This window comes from Grampus griseus (genome assembly GCF_964374135.1).
Source record: "Grampus griseus genome assembly, chromosome: 7".
NCBI classification, from domain to species: domain Eukaryota; kingdom Metazoa; phylum Chordata; class Mammalia; order Artiodactyla; family Delphinidae; genus Grampus; species Grampus griseus.
Window position 1 is genome coordinate 61999950 of NC_139001.1, and position 23400 is coordinate 62023349.

Sequence of the window (23400 nt, forward strand, 5' to 3'; positions counted from 1 at the left end):
GGAAGATCAGGGAAGCAGAAATGATTTATGACATGTTTAAAAGATGGAAGCATATCTAAATAAATATGTTAAAAAATGACAGAAATCGAAAAAGAAAGATATCAAGTTAGGATATGTTTTAATAAGAATTCATGCAGATAAACATATATCTGATATTTATTAAGACTGAGAGGAAAAGGGGAAGAAACCTAAAACAAAACTTTGGATAATGCTCCAAATTAATGGAAATTAAAAAAGAAGCCAATGAAAAAACCAGAGAAAAAACATTCAACAATATTTGAACAGAATCAAAACCAGAAAGCTCAACGTCTATGAAAACAAGATTAATGGGTCAAAATGAAAAGAAGATTTCAAACGAAGTACCAGGGGCCATTAAGATTTGACATGTGATTACTTTGTTTTTTAGGGGAAAATTTTTAGTACAGAAAAGAGGGGATGTGTCTGACTGATCTCAAGTTTCAAAGAGGGGATGTATCTGATTGCTCTCAAGTTCAAATACAGAAATACCTGATTAAAGTGACATGAAATAATTCCGTCTCACGTTAAGTGCCAAAGAACTAGAATTTCATTAACTCTATCTGACACACAAAGATATTTTTCCTTCTTTTATATCTTGGTACAATTAACTTGAAAACTTCAAGGAAATCCTAATACCAAAATGCGTTATCAAAGAGACTGCTAACTTACCTTTTCTAGAGTTTTTAAAAGTAAGGCTTTACAATCTTCTACACACACAGTATTTTTAATTCTAACTTTAATAATTACAGACACTAATGTCCCTTTTTTCCTTCAAGAAACTAAAAAGATTATAGTTTACTTCTTAAAAGAGGAAAATTACTGCTTTATAGAACTCATTAATCCTACAATGAATTAAAATATATTATTGGTAATTTATGATTGATTCTATCATTCCAGTACCCAATTTCAAAATTTTAGTTAAGATTTTAAAAGGACCTATGACCGGGGCTTCCCTGTTGGCACAGTGGTTGAGAATCTGCCTGCCAATGCAGGGGACACAGGTTCGAGCCCTAGTCTGGGAAGATCCCACATGCCGCAGAGCAACTAGGCCCGTGAGCCACAACTACTGAGCCTGCGCGTCTGGAGCCTGTGCTCCGCAAAAAGAGAGGCTGCGATAGTGAGAGGCCTGTGCACCACGATGAAGAGTGGCCCCCGCTTGCCGCAACTAGAGAAAGCCCTCGCACAGAAACGAAGACCCAACACAGCCATAAATAAATAAATAAATAAATAAATAAATAAATAAATAAATAAATAAATAAAGGACCTATGACCAAATGTAATTACTGTTTCTCACCTATAAAGACATGAAAAAATATCAAGAGCACCCTATTCTGAAGAAGTCAGGCTCAAAAGAATGCATATTAGATATAAATGGCTACATAAAGAACAAAAACAGGCAAAACTAATGTATAGGATTAGGAGTAAGGATACTGGCTACTCTTGGAAGAGACAGTGACAGAGAACAAGAAGAGGGATTGTGGGATGCTGGTAATATTCTGTTTCTCAATCTGGAGGCTGGTTACACAGTGATATTCAGTTTTTAAAAGCTCAAAGAGCTCTATACTCATGACACATGCACACTTATATGTGTAATAGCTCTATACTCATGATAAATGAGCATTTCTATGTATATGCTATATTTCAATAAAAAGGTTTTAAGCCCAACTAAATGAACAGCATAACTGGGTATATTCTGTAATAAGTATTAAAATAAAGATACTTAATTCTGCCAACTACATGTACACATCAACATCTGCACATATTTTCCACACAAAATAAAATCTAAAAGGATGTGTCCTACAAATTGACACAATGAAGAGATTACAATGATTTTCTCTAGGTAAACTAAATGGAGGCAGATGCAAAACAGAGAGAGTAACAGTCAAAGGTGATAAATGTAAGTGCTACCAGAGGCCATTCTAATCATGAAAGCATTCTTGCTACTAATAACCCTTTCAATTCTTAAAATTCTACTTTGACTTCCAATACAATTAAAATTTTAAATGTGTTTCGGTGCAAAATTGACACTTTCCCTTTTGAAACAAAAGTGCCTGTTTTAAATTACCGTGATTAATATTATTACAATAAAGGCAAAAAAATTAATGAAGTGATAGTTACCTCATCTGTTTGGTTTAACATGAACAGACAAGAATCTATCTGAATTAAGTAGGTGATTCTTCTGAATGTTATTTCAATTCGCCAAGTTCTACTTACAATCACTCTGTTAGAATGACTGCAAAATGGCCCCAATTCTCCACTCCTCCCTGTATCTAAGATCTTTGCAAGGTAACTCTGCAACTTCTCCCAAGAGGTAGAATTTATTCCCCAATCTTTGTATATGGGCTGCCTTGATTTGCTTTAGACAAAGAGAATTGTGACAGAAATAACATGCCTTTCCAAGACTAGGCCTAAAGTGGTCTCGTATATTCTCTTTCAATAGCTCTCCCTCAAAATCTCTCCCCCAACATCTCTCTCCCTCTCCCTCTCGACCATACCACTTACGTGAGAGTAAGTCTGGGGTAGCCTGCTGGAGAAGGAGAGAGCCCACCTGGAACACAGCCAAGTTGTCCCACCAGCTCAGGCCAGTCCCAACTAACCAACTATCAGATCGTTCTTGGCACATGTTTTGTTTTTGTGTTTATGGAGTTCTGTGGATGAATAGAGAAAAGAATGGGAAAATGATGTAGGGATATATTTAGTGCCCTCAGAATCATGGGAAATATATTTTTGTTTGAAAACATTATGCCTCCCTGAGGAACAGTCAACTGCCATACACAAGTACCACAGGGCAAAGTGTGGTCTGCAGCCCAGTGGTAGGCACAGAGAAGTTTCTTTATTGCATAAATTGATGCTTGGTTTTAAGAACACACAATACACTTTAATTTTTAACTACAACTGAGTATTTGCTAGTAACCTACCAGGTGAGTTACTATTTATAAACTAAGCACACTACTAGAGTTTACTGTTTTCTACTAGGAAGCCTGTGACAACTGCCACTATTGCAAAACTCCTGCTGTGCAATATCATTAATTCTGGTAAAGATGTACAGTGCTGTCCTGAACTGATCGTCATTTTTATTACTGACATTCTTGCTTTCCTCTTCTTTTTTTTACTTGGTACAGAGAGGAACTTCTCATTCCCTTTTTAAAAATAATACCATTTTAAAATAATTTTAGATTTGCAGAAAAGTTTTGAAGCTACTACAGAGTTCTCATATGCCTCACACCCAGTTTCCCCTTAAATCTTATACTAGCATGATATGACTATCACAGTGAACTAATATTGATATATTACTGAGCAATTTTTATTGATATAATATTGATAGATTAAAGTCCATATTTTCTTCAGATTTTGTTAGTTTCTACCTAGTATCATTCTTCTTTTCCAGGATCCCATCCGGGATACCGTATTACATTTAGCTGTCATGTCTTTTCCAGGATCCCATCCAGGATACCATATTACATTTAGTTGTCATGTCTCCTTAGGCTACTCTTAGCTATGACGGTTTCTCAGACTTCCCTTGTTTTTGATGACCTTGACAGTTTTGAGGAATACTGGTCAGGTATTTTGTATAACATTCCTCAATTGTAATTTGCCTGATGTTTTTCTCAAGGTTAGTCTGAGGTTATGGTTTTGAGGGAGGAGGACCACTGAGGTAAGGTACCATTCTCATTAACATCCTATCAAGGGTGCATAATATCAGCATGATTTATTACTGTTGATATTGACCTTGATCATCTGCTTTAGGCAGTATTTGCCAACTTTCTCTCCTGTAAAGTTACTTTTTCCCCTTTTCCACACTGTACTTTTGAGAAGGAAGTCGCTAAGCACAGCCCACACTTAAATAGTACAGACTTAGGGACTTTACTGGTGTTCCAGTGGGTAAGACTCCATGCTCCCAATGCAGGGGGCCTGGGTTCGATCCCTGGTCAGGGAACTAGATCCCGCATGCATACGGCAACTAAGAGTCCAATGCCACAACTAAGAAGTCTGCATGCCGCAAGTAAGAGCTGGCATGCTGCAGTGAAGGTCTCGCGTGCCACAACTAAGACCCAGAGCAGCCTAAATAAATAAATAAATATATATATATTTTTAAAAAAGAGTAGGGAGTTATGTTCCACCTCCTTGAGGGTGAAAATCTACATAAATTATTTGGAATTCTTCAGCATGGGAAATTTGTCTATTCTCCCTCATTCGTTTATTTATTCAATCCTTTACTTATGGTAGTATGAACTCATAGGTATTCGTTTTATACTTAGGGTTATAATCCAATACTACTTTATTTTCTTGTTCAAATTAGTCCAACTTGGCCTTTGGAAGTACTTTCAGCCGGCTTCTGAGTCCCTCTGACATACTGCCCCACCTCCCACCCACGTGTGTGTGTGTGTGTGTGTGTGTGTGTGTGTGTGTGTGTGTGTGTGTGTGTGTGTGTGTGTGTGTGTGTGTGTGTGTGTGTGTGTGTGTGTGTGTGTGTGTGTGTAGTACTTCCTAACTTCCTAGAGCTATGAGATGCTCCAGGCTCATCTTGCATACTCCCTGCCCCAGTTCTAGAAGTAACCATTTCTCCAAGGAGATCGGCTTCCTTTTTCTTTTAATTTTTCATATATTTTTGTAGAACTGTATTAGAAACCAAGATCTGGGGCACTGGGTGTGCTTGTTTCTACTGGAGTATCTTTACTTCTAGGCCCTCTCCACTGACACAGGAAGGAAAACTATGTCTGCATACTAACTTGTGTATATGCACGTACCCATAAATATTTATACATATGTAATTTCACCTGTATCTATATTAACCTAAATGTGAGTTCATACTGATGTCTCCAACTCTAATCCATTAAAACATGGACATTCCAGCGTCTTCCCTTGCTTAGCTGTAACCTCCCACTCCAACAGTGAGAAATCAAGTTCCAATCATCTGCCATCTATATACAGGCATACCTCAGAGATATTGTGGGCTCGGGTCCAGACCATGACAATATAGCAAGTATGGCAATAAAGTGAGTCACATGAATTTTTTTGGTTTCCTGGTACATATAAAAGTTATGTTTATACTATATTGTAGTCTATGAAGTGTGCAATAGCATTATGTCTAAAAAAACAACGTACACACCTTAATTAAAAAATACTTTATTGGTAAAAAATGCTAACCATCATATGAGCCTTCAGCAAGTCTAATCTTTTTGCTGGCGGAGGGCCTTGTCTCAAGACTGACAGCTGATGACTGAGCAGGGTGGTGGCTGCTACAGGCTGGGGTGGCTGTGGCAGTTTCTTAAAATAAGACACCAGTGAAGTCTGTCATATTGACTGACTCATCCTTTCATGAATGATTTCTCTGTAGCACGCAATACTGTTTGATAGTATTTTACCCAGAGTAGAACTTCTTTCATAATTGGAGTCAATCCTCTCAAACACTACCACTGCTTTATCAACTAAGTGTATGTAATATTCTAAATCCTTTCTTGCCATTTCAACAATCTTCACAGCATCTTCACCAGGAGTAGATTCCACATAAAGAAAGCACCTTCTTTGCTCATTCGTAAGAAGCAACTCCTCATCTGTTAAAGTTTTATCGTGAGATTGCAGCAATTCAGTCACATCCTCAGACTCCACTTCTAATTCTAGTTCTCTTGCTATTTCCACCACATTGTAGTTACTTCCTCCACTGTAGTCTTGAACCCCTCAAAGTCATCCATGAGGGTTGGAATGAACCTATTCCAAACTCCTATGTATGTTGATATTTGACCTCTTCCCATGAATCATGAATGTTCTAAATGGCATCTGAATCCTTCACAGAAGTTTTCAATTTACTTTGCCCAGCTCCATCAGAGGAATCACTATCTATGGCACCTATAGCCTTGTGAAATGTATTTCTTGGGACTTCCCTGGTTGCACAGCAGTTAAGACTCCGTGCTCCCAATGCAGGGGGCCTGGGTTCGATCCCTGATCAGGGAACATGCGTGCCACAATTAAGGAGCACACATGCCACAACTAAAAAAGCTGGCGAGCCGCAACTAAGGAGCCTGCCTGCTGCAACTAAGACCCGGCACAACCAAATAAATAAATAAAATATATATTTTTTTAAAAAGACACTGCTTTAAAAAGAAAAAAAGAAACGTATTTCTTAAATAATAAGACTTGAAAGTCGAAATTACTCCTTGATCCATGGGCTGCAGAATGGATACTGCAGGCTTGAAAAACAATATAATCTCATTCATCTTCATCAGAGCTCTTGGGTGACCAGGTGCATTGCCAGTGAGCAGTGATATTTTGAAAGGAATCTTTTTTTTCTGAGCAGTAGGTCTCAACAATGGACTTAAAATAGTCAGTAAGCCATGTTGTCAACAGATGTGCTGTCATTCAGACTTTGTTGTTCCACCTATAGATTACATTTAGAATGACTCTTAAGGGCCCTAGGATTTTTGGAATGGTAAATGAGCATCGGCTTCAACTTAAAGTCACCAGCTGCATCAGCCTCTAACAGAAGAGTCAGCTTGCCCTTTGAAGCTATGAAGCTAGGCATTGAGTTCTCTCTAGCTACGAAAATCCTGGATGGCATCTTCTTCCAATATGAGGCTATTTCACCTACATTGAGACTCTGTCATTTAGTGTAGCCACCTTCATTAATCATTTTAGCTAGATCCTCTGATTAATTTGTTGCAGCTTCTACATCAGCACTTGCTGCTTCGCCCTGCACTTTTGTGTTACAGAGATGGCTTCTTTTCTTAAACCTCATGAACAACCTCTGCTAGCTTCAAACTTTTCTTCTGCAGCTTCCTCACCTCTCTCAGCTTTCACAGAATTAAAAAGACTTAAGGCCTTGCTCTGGCTCAGGCTTTGGCTGGTTTAATCTTATATCCAGACCACTGAAACTTTCTCCATATCAGCAATAAGGCAGTTTTGCTTTCTTATCATTCGTGTGTTCACTGCAGTAGCACTTTTTTTTTTTTTTTTTTTTTTTTTTTTGCGGTACGCGGGCCTCTCACTGTTGTGGCCTCTCCTGTTGCGGAGCACAGGCTCCGGACGTGCAGGCCCAGCGGCCATGGCTCACGGGCCCAGCCGCTCCGCGGCATGTGGGATCTTCCCGGACCGGGGCACGAACCTGTGTCCCCTGCATCGGCAGGCGGACTCTCAACCACTGCGCCACCAGGGAAGCCCTGCAGTAGCGCTTTTAATTTCCTTCAAGAACTTTTCCTCTGCATTCACAACCTGGCTAACTGTTTGGCACAAGAGGCTTATCTAGGCTTTCGACATGCCTTCCTCACTAAGCTTAATCATTTCTAGCTTTTGATTATAAATGAGAGACATGCAGTTCATCCTTTCACTTGAACACTTAGAGTCCACTGTAGGATTATTAATCGGCCTAATTTCAACATTGTTGCGCCTCAGGGAATAGGGAGGCTCAAGGAAAGGAAGAGAGACAGGGGGATAGCTAGTCAGTGGAGCAGTCAGAACACACAAAACATTTACTGATTCAGATCACCATCTTATATGGGTGAATTCGTGGCACCCCAAAACAATTACAATAGTAACATCAAAGATCACTGATCACAGATCACCATAACAAATATCATAATAGTGAAAAAGTCTGAAATATTGTGAGGATTACCAAAATGTGACATAGAGACACGGAGTAAGCAAATGCTGTTGGAAAAATGGCACCAATAGACTTGCTCAACGCAGGGTTGCCACAAACTTTCGATCTGTAAAAAACACAGTATCTACAAAGTGCAATAAAGCAAAGCACAATAAAATGAGGTATGCCTGTATGTAAGTGCTCAATTTCAGTATACATGTACAGTGGTTTCAGAACAGTTAACCCATTCGCCATGGCAGAAACTTTATCAACTACAGTACAACGCTTATGTGCAGTTCCTTTTGCCTTCAGTCTTAAGCAATTCCACTCATTTCCAAGTTAAGCACCTTTTTCCCATCCCCTTCAATGAAGTTGTTTCATACATTTGTAATATACAGTTAGATTCTCTTGATACATTCTGTATTCCATCCTGAGACCTCCAACCTCCTAAATGACTTTTTAATTTGCATACTTAAGATTCACTCTGTTACAAAGTCCTATGGGTCTTGACAAAAGCATAGTGTTATGTACCTAACTTTATAGTATCATACAGGATAATTTCACTGCTCTACAAAATCCCCTATGCTTCACCTACTTAGCCCATTACCACTCCCAAACCCTGGCAACCACTGATTTGTTTACTGGCTCTATAGTCTTGCCTTTTCCAAAACGTCATGTAACTGGAAACATACAGTATGTAGCCTTTTCAGACAGGCTTCTTTCAGTAAGCATACACATTTACGATTCACCTACATCTTTGCACAGCTTGATACAGCATTCCCTTTTATTGTTGAACAGTATTCTATAGTATGGATGTACCAGTTTATCCCTTCATCTATTGAAGGACTTCTTCACTATTTCCAGTTTTGAGCAATTATGAATAAAGATGCTATAAACATTCATACGCAGATTTCTGTGTAGACATAAGTTTTTATACCAGTTGGGTAAATACCTCAGAACATGATGGCTGTATCACATGGTAAAACTAAGTTTAGCTTTATAGGAAAATGTTTCATTCCTAAACGAAAAAATTTCAGGAGAAAGAACTTTTTGTATCTTTAATTGACAATACATGGAAAAAAACCTGAGTTAATGTCAGATTTACATCACTGTAACTGGTTCTTTAAAATTATTAGTTAATAGTATTAAAACTATATAAACACTTATCTCCATCTAGTGGCTACCAAAGAGTAGATATATAAAGTGAAATACCAATTTCAGAAACTTATGTTGACTGTTTACCACAGCACTGTTAGTTATAGCAAAATCAAAAACAAACTGAAAACAAAGTGAATATCCAATAATAGAGAGGTAGCTGAGTAAAGTACTTCATTATGGGCTATTATGAGCTTTCCCTCCCTCCCCTCAAATAAAGAAACGGAAGGAAAAGAAACAAATTAGAGCAGTGGTTCTCAACTCTGGCTGCACATTAAGAATCAGCTGGGAAATTTCAAAAGGTTCCTATGCCTGAGCCCCACTCCCAGAGACTCTTCTTTAACTAGTCTATAGTGGATCCCAGGCACAGATATTATTTTAAGGGGGATACAATGATTCTAATGTGCAAAGTTGAGTACTACTGAATCAGAACTACTAGAGAACACCTGGAGGTATTACTGAGGTAGAGAGCAGCAAAAAGTGATCCCATTTGGTAAAGCAAACAATGATCAAAGTCAAGGAAGAAAGAAAGGGGGAGAGGGGAGAAGGAGGGGAAACCTGATATGAACATATAATTGTAGTATGTTTGTATATGATTATATAAATACAGAGAAAAGCACAAGAATACACCAAGCAAGCTGTAAGCATGGGTCATGGAAGGAGAAAAAAGTAATATGGATTAAAAATATTTATATTAATCCCGTGTATATAACATTGCATACATATGCAAGCACATGTGTGCATAATGATATCTGGGATAAAAAGAGATCTACAGATACTAATTTGCAGGGATATTCATGATACATTGTTAAGTGTTTTAGAAAGGAAGCTGTACCCCAATGTTCCTAGCAGCATTTATAACAGCCAAGATACAGAAGCAACCTAAGTGTCCACTGACAGATGAAATGGATAAAGAAGTATACATACACACACACACACATACACACACACACACACACAGAATAATATTCAGCCATAAAAAAATGAAATCTTGACATATGCAACAACATGGATGGATCTAGAAGGTACTGTGTTAAAGTGAAGTAAGTCAGAGAAAGACAAATAACTGTATGACCTCATAAGTGGAATGTAAAAAACAAAACAAAATGAAACAGAATCATAGATACAAAGAACAAATGGGTAGTTGCCAGAGGGAAGGGGAGTGGGGAGTGGGAGGTAAAATAGCTGAAGGGGATTAAGAGGCACAAACCTTCAGTTATAAAATAAATAAGGCAGTGGGATGTTATATATAGCATAAGGAATCTGGTCAATAATACTGCAGTAACTTTGTATGGGGGTAGATGGTTACTAGACTTAAAATGATCATTTCATAATTTATGCAAATATCAAATTACTATGTAGTACACCTGAAACTAACATAATATTGTACACTAATTATATTTCAATTTTTTTAAAAAAGGAAGCATGGGACTTCCCTGGCAGTCCAGTGGTTAAGGCTCCGTGCTTCCAATGCAGGGGGCACGGGTTCAATCTCTGGTCGGAGAACTAAGATCCCACATGCCGCACTGGGCAGGCCAAAAGAAAAAAAAAAAAAAGGAAGCAAACTGTACAGTATTATATACAGTAAAATTTTATTTCAGGAAAAACAAATAGAAACAAAATGTATTCATGTGAAACAAGAAAGCCTGTTTATAATGGTTTATCCTGGAGGGGTGAGATTTAAACGGGAAGGTAGGAAGAGATGATAAGCTTTGCTTTCATACAGTTTTGTATGATATGTTAAGCATATTTTTTTTAATGTCTTGGATTGGTATCAGTGGGTCTTATTTATGGAACAAATAACCAAAACATAACATACATTTATGGGCTGTATTTTTTTTTTGAAATATACCACATCACAGATGACTGACTTGAATGACAGATGCAGCACCATCCCTCAAAAATGAACAAATTTACAATCAGAGCAACCAACATAAAAAGTATTCTATCCATGAGATCTGCTTTCTAATTTAAGTGAAAAGAAATTCAATTAGTTTCTATTTAGTTGAGAGAATAAGAATTTCACAAGTTAACACAGCAAAATTTACATAATTTATAAAATAATAACAGATGCAACAGCCATAAATACATAGGACTAATGCACTATATGCATTCCAATGTCACAAGTAGATAGGTCCTACCTAAAACAGAGCAAGTCTACAGCTGTGCCTGATTCCAAGCAAATGTAAGAATATAAAAGAGGCTAATTTATGATAGAATCAAACCCTAAAGCAGCAAAAAGATGTGTCAGGGAATAAGAAGCAGTTAAAGATATAAACAGCATCCTTTTCCATAATAAGAGAAATGCTCACTAAAATTAGACCAGATACCACTTCTTTTCACCTACCAGATTAGCAAAAATACAAAAGTTTGACAACATATTCTAATGACAAATACATAGGGAAATTGATACTATGACACATTGTTGATGGGAATGCAAAATGGTACAACCCCGTAAGGGTAATTTGGCAATATCTAGCAAAATTACACGTGTTTACCCTTTGACCCAGCAATCCCACATCTAGAAATCTATCTTACAGATACATTATCAAAATACAAAAAGATACATGCACAAAGATATTCATTGCAATACAACTTGTATAACAAAAGACTGGAAATTACCCAAATGTCCAATAATAGAAGACCATTTGAATAAACTATGGGGGGGTGGTATTGTGAGGAATCTACTATACAGGTAGAAAAAAGAATAAAGAACATCTCTATACACTGCATGATGGGTTCTCCAGGATATAATGTTAAGTGAAAAAAGCAAGGTAGAAGAATTATACATAGTATGTTATCATTTACCTAAGAAGGGGACACTGGGATGTAACTATTTTTATGTCTATATATATATATATATATATATATATATATATATATATATATATATATATATATATATATATCCCCAACCCCCTTTCTTATGTAAATTATTAAAAAAATAAAAGGATAAACCTCAAATTAAACTATACTATTAAATAGCAAAATAAACAGCTCCCTCCACAACTAACAACAATAAGAGGTCAACCAAATCCTGATCTATGCCAGCTCCTGCTTGGACTACCCCACTTTCCAAATGAAATCTTAAAGGATGGGTACTGTGGACAGCTACTATTTCTATCTACCTAGTATCTACTGCCCCATCTGCTAACAGCAGGACTCAATTTTTGCTTAGAGAATCATACCATCACCCCCACTTTTGATTCATATGACTGGAGTGGGGCTGACCTTATAACTAGGCTAGACTAATAGAGACACACCAAGGATTTTTGTTTCAGCTACTGGAAAAGAAGTATTCTTTTCATTCTGGTTTAAAAACAAATAAATAAAACTTTCCAAACACATTGAATATCCCTTCTATCTTGTACCTTGTACCTCAATCAATCAATCATCAGTCTATTAATTCTTATTTTGCAACTATCCTCATAACTGTCCCTTTCTATCTCCAGGCTACCAACTTGGGGGAGTAGGGGAGGGGAGGGACTTAACTCTGCTCAATTTGCTTCAAATATGAAGAAATAGTAAAGAGCTTGTTGATTAACAGCCCATACTCCACCATTTACTACTGTATAATCTCAGACAAATTTCTTAACCTAAATTTAGGCATCTTTATCTGGAATACTACCATCTATCTCATGGGTCTATCAGGACAAATAAGTCAATATACAGAATGTGTTTAGCATAGTTTTGGTTACACAGTTAACATACAAAAATATATATCATCATCATCCCCCAAAATTCATACTTTTAGACCCAGACCCAAAATACAGACAAGGTTTTGTATATACAATGTTCATAATAATTTAAAAAACTGTAAAACTAAAGTCCAATTATGATGGGATGATTAAGTAAATTATAGAATAAAAGTAATAATAGTAATAGCCAATGCTTATAAACACTTATTATGTGCCAAGCACTCTGTTTTAAGTGTTTTAAATGTACTAATACATTCAATCTTCACAACAACCCTATGAGGTAGGCAGTATAATAATCCCTTTTTAACTATGTGGAAACCAATGTAGAGAGAAGTTCAGTAAACTACTCCAGGCAATGGAGTGGCTGCAATATGAACTTGGCAGTAAGGCTCCAGAGTCCATGATGATAACCACTACCTGCTACCTCTCCAACGAAGTAAAGCCTTTAAAAATCATAGTTACCAGGAGTTTTAATAATAATATAGGGATATGTTTATGCTAAAATGTTGAGCAAGAAGACATGAAACCAAATTGTACTACGCAGTATCATCTGTAATGTATGTGTCTTTTGGATGGTGGGATTAGGGATAAAATTCATCCTTCTTTATGTTTTTCTGTACCATATAACTTCTACGATTAAATGTAGTATATTTAAGATAAGAAAATAATTTCCAAAATAAATTTGCTCTATATTAAGCATCTAAACTCTCACTTGAAACAATTATGCTGGATTTCAGTCATATCTATCTGATAAGCCTTAATGAATCAAGGTCTAACATCCTGACTTCTATACCTAGATGGCTAGTAAAAACAAATAATGGGGTATAGTAATCAGGAGACAAAGACAGAAGGAATTGCAGAGGGAGTCTTTTCATATAGAAAATCTGATAACTACAAAAAGGCATTATCAACATATAAGTAAGAGTACTAATCACAGAGTAGAAATCTGTTGCATTCAGAGAGAAAAGCGTTTGTCCTTAAATTTTTACCTAATGATGTAAAATATCTGATTAGAGGACTTGTAAAGTACTGTATGTTATAAATTCAAAATACTCTACATGTTATGTTACTAGACTAGAAATCTTGGGAGAACATCCCTCAAACACAAAGATAAAGGCAAAATAAGAAAGAAGCAACTACAGAATGCTTACATTTACAACACAGATGGGAAATAATGCAGAAGACAAAAGGTATCTGACAAATAAAGCAGAGGACTGGACTGAGATTAAATTGTGTCTGTATTATTGCTAAATAGTACCTCAGGTGTGGGCCCTGCTTTATGTGTTAATAATATTATAATACATAATATCAGATGTAAATGAGCAGAGTAATCAGAGGCAGTGAGACATATGACTCTGTAATTTTTATCTTTAGCGATGTATGAAAATGGGATCTCAAACAGGTTCTAGGGGTCAAACAGATCTCTTTGGGAAGGGAGTGAGTTATAAATAAAAGGAATATGCAAATCTGAATGGTCCAGAATCCCACTGGCATGGCCATAACCAACATAAATAAACCAAACGCTCATGAATCTATTATTACCTCACCTGTCACCACTGCAGCATGCAAGAACCGGGACTAGGAGAGAGCGGAGCCCATTATCCTGATGACTTCTGGGAACTGCCTCTGTTTGCTAGCAATCATGTCTGCCTGATCCCTCAATTGTTGTTCCTGTGCCCTGGCTACTACCAAAAAAGATCAAACCTTCCAAAAAGTAGTAAGATTTAGGACAGTGAGTCAATAACTTTGCACACTACTGCCATTCAAATATATGATTGTGAACATAACTGGTTCCTAAGCATTGCTTATCAAATTTTATACTTAGCCTGGGTGAGCAACATCTCCCACTCTCATTAGCAACTATTCCAAACCTCAAGTGGCATTCTTTTCACTCAGCAGAACTCACGTTTTACTTAGCCCTGAAAACTGAAGCAACTGAGTGATCACCTGAACTTCCCACTTCCCCTGCCCCTAATGGAACTCACCTCTATCTCCATCCACTCTTTCCCTCTTCCCTCCAGTCTCCTCAGGGAATGCGGTGGCAATTCTCCTATTCAAGACAATACTACCTAACCTCATCTGGATACTTTGCTTAATCAATTCTTTAGAAAACTGTTTTTGTTCTATCTCACTTGGGAGTGGGCGGCAACAGATAAAAACGATTTCTAAAAGCAGTATTAACTAAGCTTTTTTTCTTAGTTCCTAAGGTTGCCAACAAACAAACAAACCGAACTGTACATCAAACTGGTTACACTACCTCCCCCAAAAAGACTGCTCTGAAGTGACTTCAGAACACAGAGCTTTTGACTATATACCCTTAGTAGAATTACCGAAGGACAAAACGATCTGTAAACAATTTAAAATTTTTTAAACTTAATTCAATGATTTCATTGTTTAACATAATATCCAGGTTGGTATTTGAAGCTATTTACTTTGAAAGAAAAAGTAATTTTCTTACATATGATGTATATTGTGCTTAAGTAGGAGAATATTCTCAATCCTAGGACACGTATGTTGAAGTATTTAGGAGTAAAGTGTCATGATGTCTATAACTTACTTCATTTAGTAGAGACAGACAGAAAGAGAGGGAAAGAACAAATAAAGAAAAATGTTAACTAGGGGAGGATTATAGTGGTACATGGGAATTTATACTACTATTCCTTTAGCTTTTCTGTATGTTTGAAATTTTTCATAAGAATAAACAGCATGTGTGAAATTAACTCATTTTGGTTAAAAAAAAAAAGCATTTATATACATATATACTCAGAAAAAGATTTGTAAGGATACAGCCTAGGTTAGGAAATCTGATAGTATAATCTGATAGTAAAAATATAATATTATTTTCTTATTTTTGATTATATGTGTTTTCTAAGTTTCTATAATAAAAATTTAATGCTTTTGTAATAACAGAAATTTTAACTTTATATATTATAATAACAAATATAAGTAAGTATCTAATCAAGATTGCAGACTGAGCACAGGCTTTTGTCTCCATTCCTTCTAAAAAACCACTGAAATAAAAGTAGAGAAATACATAAAGAAATATTTCCCCAAGAATATAGAAAAAGGATGGAGTTGTGGAAGAGAGTTTTACCAACCAACAAATAAGAAATGTCAATAAAATTTCCAAAAGATTGGAGGAGATGGAGACATGCTGACAATGAAAGAAATTCATAAAAGCTGCAACCACTTATGTATTACGAGAAAGTTACAGAAAGGAAGAATTGATCTCTCCGTTAGAAGAATGTCAACTCTGGGCTCAGAATCAGTCAGTGAGGCAGAGGATAGGAGTCATAAGTATTAAGTGACTCTGAAAACAGAGTAATTAATCAAAAGTCTATATACAGAACTTCACTACTCAGCACCCCAATTCCCTCCCCAACTTTGACTGACAGAGCACTCAGATAATTTGACATTTACCTCACAGAGGAAAAAAGACTATCTTTCTCCAGAGGAACTGAACAAGTCACTTGGAGAGCACTGGGGTTTCTAACTGAGTGTTAACATCTGGGGGCCCAAACAGAGTAGTCTGCAGTCCTCCCACCAAAATCTAAGTCTGACAGTCGACACGCCTCATCCCTACTCACGCTAAAGAGAATTACTAGAATCAAACCTTAGACCTCAGCAGGGTAAACCCAAATTAACTACCCAGACCACCTTTCCAGGAGAGTCAAGGATTATCAGGCAAATGAGGAAAACTAACAACATGAAAGACCAACTTAAATTTCTAAGTAATTCAGAAGGATAAAGGATAATTGAGAAAGAGAGACATTCAGAAAGATTTGAGAAAAAATTCTACAAAGTAAGACCAAGATATTGAAGAGAAGAAACCTCTAAGCATGTAAAGCAAAAAGAATACATGATATAAAAAGACATAACTGATGAACCTAGTGGTAGGGCAGGAATAAAGATGCAGATGTTGAGAATGGACTTGAGAACACGGGGAGGGGGGAAGGGGAGGTTGGCACGTAGTGAGAAAGTAGCATTGACATATATATACTACCAAATGTAAAATAGATAGCTAGTGGGAGGCAGCCACATAGCACAGGGAGATCAGCTCAGGGCTTTGTGTCCACTTAGAAGGGTGGGATAGGGAGGGTGGGAGGGAGATGCAAGAGGGAGGGAATATGGGGATATATGTACGCATATAGCTGATTCACTTTGCTGTACAGCAGAAACTAACACAACATTGCAAAGCAATTATACTCCAATAAAGATGTATTAAAAAAAAGACATAAAAGCTTAAAAGATCAATCCAAGAGATCCAATATCCAAGTAGTGAGAGTCCCACCAAAAGAGAATAAAGAAAATATAAGGAGAAAAGTATTATAATAGTTTTCTATTGCTGTTTCACAAATTACCACAAAATTCAGTGGCTTAAAACAACATTTATTATCTCACACAGTTTCTGAGGGTCAGGAACCTGGGAGCAGCTTAGCTGATGGTTCTGGCTCAGCATCTCTCATGAGATCGCTATCAAACTAACAGCTGGGCAGTATTCATCTGAAAACTTGAATGGGGCTGGCAGTTTCACATCCAAGTTCACTCACATGACTGTTGGCCAGAGGCCTCAGTCCCTAACCACACAGGCCTTTCCATAGGGCTGCTCACCACATGGCAGTTGGCTTTCCCCAGAAGGAGCAATCCAAGAGAAAGAAAAGCCGTCAAGAGAGAAGCCATAGTATCTTTCATAACCTAATCTCAGAAATGACATACCATTACTTCTGCCATATCCCAGTGATCATGTCTACCAATTCTGGCACAATGTCAGAGAAGACTACACAGGGCATAAATACTAAGAGGTATGGATCATTGAGGGTCATCTTGGAAGATGGCTATACCAGTTATCAAGAAAATCATAAGAAAAATTTTTCTCAGAGCTTCTGATACATGAATCTTCAGACCGAAAAGGTCCATTAAGTACTAAGGAGAATGAAAAAAGATCCACCTAGATACATATCATAAAACTTCAGATCTCTAAAGATCAAACAATTATAAAAGTGTCACAGGAAAGGGAAAAAAATGCTCACCCACAAATGAATAAGAATCAAACTACCACCATACTTCTTATCAAATAAATGGCAAAAGACAAGGGAGTATTGCTTTAACAGTTGTAACAGAAAATGTGTATCAATGAGGAATTTTATGTTCATCCAAATTAACAATCAAGCATGAGAGCAAACCAGAGTTCCATCTGGAAATATAAAGAATCAGAAAGTTTAGCTTCCAGCACAAGCATTATTGGGAATACACTTGAGGCTGCACTCCAATAAACAAGACTCCCAGAAAGACATAAGATGCAGGAAATCCCAGATCAACATGATAAGAGGAAAATCCTAAGGTAATGGCTGCAGAGCATGCCTACAGAGAAAATGGACCAGACTGGAATAGAATTCCATGCAAAGGACAGTATGATTGAGTGGGCAGAATAATAGGGATATCATAAAGGCATATTAGTTTGAAAAAAAGGCAGTTGGAAACTTCAGGAGAAACAAAAGACAATGTAACAAAGTAATGGCCCAAACAGAAATGAATAAAGGATGGTATGGTTTTAGCAATTGCAAGACTGTGAGAAAAGAGGCTATATACTAAATACAATCTCCTTAAAGTGCGCTAGGAGTCAGGCCAGTGGACTCAAAAAAGAAAAAAAGTAAATGAATACTAGGTTATTTTTTAGCCCTGTATTCAACAACATTCAAACAGTTATCTTAACTGTTTTTCAACGTATAGAATAAACCTTTGGATGGAAGACTTGACTGCAACTGCAAAACAAAATGTTGGCAACCTTAATTTAAAAGAAAAGAAGTAACTAATAAAATGCAGAAGGTAGAGATAAGGAAAAGAAAAATGAAAACTAAGGGTGGTTATTAGTTCATTTTATATGAAGAGATATGAAAAAACTGGCTATAGATAGAACACTTAATAGAACACTTAATTGTAACACTTATTACAATTATCTTTAATCTGTAAAAACCAAAAAGTATATATAATTATTAATTTTTGGAAAGAAGGAAAAGAAAACACAATGGAAAAAGTGAAAACAGTGTCAATGAACTAAATCCTCATATTTCTTATCAGAAAGTCAACTGAACCAAATGTAAAATAGATAGCTAGTGGGAAGCAGCCGCATAACACAGGGAGATCAGCTCGGTGCTTTGTGACCACCTAGAGGGGTGGGATAGGGAGGGTGGGAGGGAGGGAGACGCAAGAGGGAAGAGATATGGGAACATATGTATATGTATAACTGATTCACTTTGTTATAAAGCAGATACTAACACACCATTGTAAAGCAATTATACTCCAATAAAGATGTTAAAAAAAAAAAAGTCAACTGATAGCAAGTTAATCCAATAAGCAGAATTTAGTATACTTTACATCAAAGTTATGTCCTGAACATAAACTCTACTGTTGATGGTTTAGAACACATTATGCTAAATCTGGACTGACCCTCCTCTTCACACCTCTTGTGAACATTAGCTATATATTGAACATTAGTTAATATATATATATAACTCTAGTTACATGTGCTTATGTGCATGAGACTGTATTTGCATGTCTGAATGCACATATGTGTATATATTTTAACTAAAGGTACAACTTCAGTGTATTTTCTTTCAGCATTTTTGTCTAAAAGTTAAAAGAGAGAGAGAGAGAAATCAATGAAATGCAAGTAATAGTCAGGGAAGGGAGTATCCTGGTTAACTGAAGCCTGAGATTAATTGAGATTTAATCTATTTCTCCTACGTTTGTAAAAGATTACTCATAGCAATCTACCATCACACAGGAAAATGGCATCCTCTCTCATTGTACAAATGCTAATGCTAATCCTAATGGAAGTGAGAAGTGCATCTGATTTTAAGAAATAGTGAAGGGGTGGGCAGCAGGAAGAGACACTGAAAGTATCTGAAAACTATTTTAAGGATCTTAGAATAATTTCACAGGAAAAAATCAGAATAAGTAAATTCACATTGATGAACCTCACAAATCTAAAGGACAGTTTAACAGAAGAAAGCAGCAGGAGAATACTGTATTACTACCATCAGGAAGAACTTTCTAACAACTGTAGCTACTCAACAACAGAATGGACTGTCTATAATAAAGGTCTGATTTTCCATCACTCTATTGTTTAAATACAGACCAGAAATCATGTCTGTAATGTTAAAAACTGGTGGGTGATTGGACTAGATAATCCCTAAGGTAATTGTAACTGTAAGTATGAGAGTTCTAAACTAATAAATTTTGACTTACCAACATCCATTGCCGTTTCCATGAAGCTTTTCTGTCGTGAAGCAAATTCTGCAAGCAACTTCTGCTGCCTCTCTCTGGCCTTTTGTCGTCTAGATTAAACAGAAATAAAGTGATAAGTACCAGACGTGCTTAAGACATACCTACTATCTTTCAGGAGTATATAATGTACGAAAGGCCCCCTGTACACAGTTAAGAACAACCAATTTTCTGTACTATGTATTAAATTTCAGGTAAAATTTTATTGTCCTTAAAAGGATTCTGCTGCTTTAAAATAGTTTGAAAATCACCGGGCTTAAATAGGTAAAAATAAAAGCCACGATTTACTTTAAAATGTGAAATAATAATTAAAGTAGATAGAAAATTTGGATGTCCAACAACACAATTTCCTAAATATATGTCAGTTCATAGCAAGAGCAACAAGAGTTTTAGCTAGGAATCCACAATTTAACCCCAGGTACAAATAACAGCAAACTCATTGCTAGAAGAAACTACTATGTTAAGCTATGAACAGAATCTAAAAGATAAGAATAGTCAGGTTTAGGGGACTTCCCTGGTGGTCCAGTGGTTAAGAATCTGCCTTCCAGTGCCGGGGACGCGGGTTCGATCCCTGGTTGGGCAACTAAGATCCCACATGCTGTGGGGCAACTGAGCCCGCGCGTTCTGGAACCCACATGCCACAACTAGAGAAGCCCGCACACCGCAACAAAAGATCCCATGTGCCGAAACTAAGACCCGATGCAGCAAAAATTAATTTATTAATTAATTATTTTTAAAAAGAATAGTCAGATTTACTGTTACCTTAAGAACAGGTCTCTTCCTAAAAGAGAAATAGCAAAAAGCCAGGAAGTTTTCCAGTTTCTACCAGGAAATATTCCAAGTTTGGTTTATTTTGTTTGAAGTAAAAGAATATGAAAGAGTCTCAAATACAAGATAAAGATAAAACTATATTCCAAATCTAAGCATAAATATTCCTTTGGATTAGTTCACTTTATTCTATTTATTAATTATGCCTTATCTACTTCCAAAGAGCATTTTAATTTGAGGCTAGTTGAAAAAGAAAAAAAATGACTATAACGTAAGTATAAGAAAATAAAAGTAAACTAATAAAGACAGGAGATAGGCTTCCCTACATTTAAAGATGCTAGAAATACTAATAAGCATAAAATTCTACCCCCAGCAAGGTAAGGTTCATATAGTAATTCAAAACAAGAGAGGAGGGAGAGGAAGAAGAAAAAGGTTAAAAGGTAAGTTATACATTAACTCATTGGGAGAGACAAACTTTTTACTTGAACTAAATTCAAAAAGGGATTTATCATAGCCCATGATACAAAGAACATTAAAAACATAATGGATGGAAAAAAAAACCCATAATGGATGGAGTATACTATAGCAGTTTCTTTTAGTGACCATTTATTATATCTATATACTACAAAAGAATTTTATTAAACTGAGACTCTATGTAGTAATTTCTATGGGAAACATAAAAGAATTCTGCTATTAATCTGAAATGATTAAAGGATATAGAATATAGAATTTAGAAGAATGGAATGTTGATGGTAATTTTTAGATTATTCACACATCCACTCCGACCCATTTAGTGGAGATAATCACAAACATCTATAAAATCAAGTACTGTGGTCCAGCTTACCATGAAAAGTTACATATTTTTGCCAATAAAGTTCAAGAGATTTTTAACACTCCTTTTCTAACATTTACTTTAAATGTAATTTAGGGCCCACTTAAGAAAACTCACTGTATTACCTATTTTATAAATGTAACTCTTATTTTTTATATTATACTTTATATTTTAAGCCAATATATTATTATCCAGGTTGATCACTCACCTTACTCATCAAAGTGGACTCCCAATGACATTAGCCATTTCAAAAAATTAAAAACCACTCCTGGGCTTCCCTGGTGGCGCAGTGGTTGAGAGTCTGCCTGCCGATGCAGGGGACGCGGGTTCGTGACCCGGTCCGGGAAGATCCCACATGCTGCAAAGCAGCTGGGCCCGTGAGCCGTGGCCGCTGGGCCTGCGCGTCCGGAGCCTGTGCTCCGTAACGGGAGAGGCCACAACAGTGAGAGGCCCGCGTACAGCAAAAAAAAAAAAACAAAAAAAACACCACTCCTGCACTCTCTTTCCTTCCTGAACGTGGAAGGTGGCACAGTGGCCTAGGACAGGGTGTCAAGACCCAACGGCCCGGCACAGGAAGGCATTCGTGTGGGGGAAAGTTACAAGAAATTGGTTACATACAAGGGAATTAATCAAAAATTAATACATATTAAGGATTATAGGGGCCAGGTTTCTCACTATGGGAGGAGAGAGTTACAATTATGAAAAGAAGGAAAAGAAGAATAAATCCTATGGTGTTGGATTAGAACTGGGATTATCAGGTTGAACTCACAGTCATAGTTTTTAATAACTCTCTCTCCCCTCCCTTTATCCGCCCCCCATACACACACATTTTTGCCCACTAAGAGGGTCTGTGAATGAGCTCATTAGAATGAGCACATGGACTGTAGTTTCTAAATAAGATTCTTTACTAAAAGGAACCAGGACTCTTTGGAGAAATGGCTAATACCAAACACAAGATGAACCTGGGCTATCTTCTTGGCCCAGAAAATAATTGAAAATGCTCAAAGAATGGTGGGGAGAAATCCAAAGAACACAGAAACCAGCTTGAAGGGACTCCCACTGGTCAAATCTAGAACAATTTGAGCATCAAAATGATTAATGAGCATGAAATTATAACCCATAAAATAAAATAGGAATCCATAACTCCAAACTGATATAAGTAAATAAATGAATAAACTGAAAGTTGATGGAGAACAGGATACTGCAGCATCTCAAAGTATCTCCCCACAAATTACATATTAATTACAAAGGAGGGAAAAAAGAGAGGAAGGTTACTAAGGGTAACTTGACAGTGAAGAAGTCTAACAGACACCCTCATAATCAAGTGATCAAAGTTAATCACCAGTAATGAAACAAATTAAAATCATGTGACACCTGATGGGATGCAGTCAAAAGAAAACAGCAACACTTCCTTTTTTTTTTTTGGCCAGGCCAACGCAACTTGCAGGATCTTAGTTCCCCAACCAGGGATTGAACCCGGGCCATGGCAGTGAAAGCCCGTAATACTAACCACTAGGCCACCAGGCAACTCCCCAGCAACACTTCCTTGATATTCCTCTCAAAGGTGCTTCATCGGAATCCAAACATAATAGGAAAGGAGACAAGCCCAAGTTGAGGGACATTCTACAGTGTCTATTGCTCTATAATCTTCAAAAGTGCCAAGGTCAAGAAAATAAAGGAAAAACTGAGGAAACTATTCCATGCTGAAGGAGACCAAAGAGACATGACAACAAAATGCAATGAGTGATTCTGGACTGGATCTTTTTGCTCTGAGACACGTTACTGGGACAACTGTCAAAACTTGGGATCTAGGGATTTTATCGTACTAAATAAAATGTTGATTCCCTTATTTTGAAAGGTGTATTCTGATTAGGTAAGAAAACGACCTTATTCCTAAAAAACACGCGCTAAAGTATTCCAGGGTAAAGCAACTTACTCTGAAATGATCCAGGAAGTTCTTTGTATTATCCTTGAAACATTTCTGTAAGTTTGAGATTTCTTCAAAATAAAAAGGTTTTAAAAATTAAACCCATCCTCAAAGGACAAAAATTTGTCATCAAGGAAGAAATGGA

The 23400-nt window shown here is 36.8% G+C and overlaps 1 protein-coding gene across 1 annotated transcript in view; it reads right to left on the reverse strand.

Moving 5' to 3' along the window:
• UBR3 (ubiquitin protein ligase E3 component n-recognin 3) overlaps window positions 1–23400 on the reverse strand; it is a gene marked incomplete at its 5' end in the record, with an annotated part of 232512 nt that overhangs the window by 86182 nt on the left and 122930 nt on the right. Inside the window, 1 exon segment of the mRNA XM_082657756.1 lies at window positions 19693–19781. Within this exon segment, the coding sequence (XP_082513882.1) occupies window positions 19693–19781 (89 nt within the window).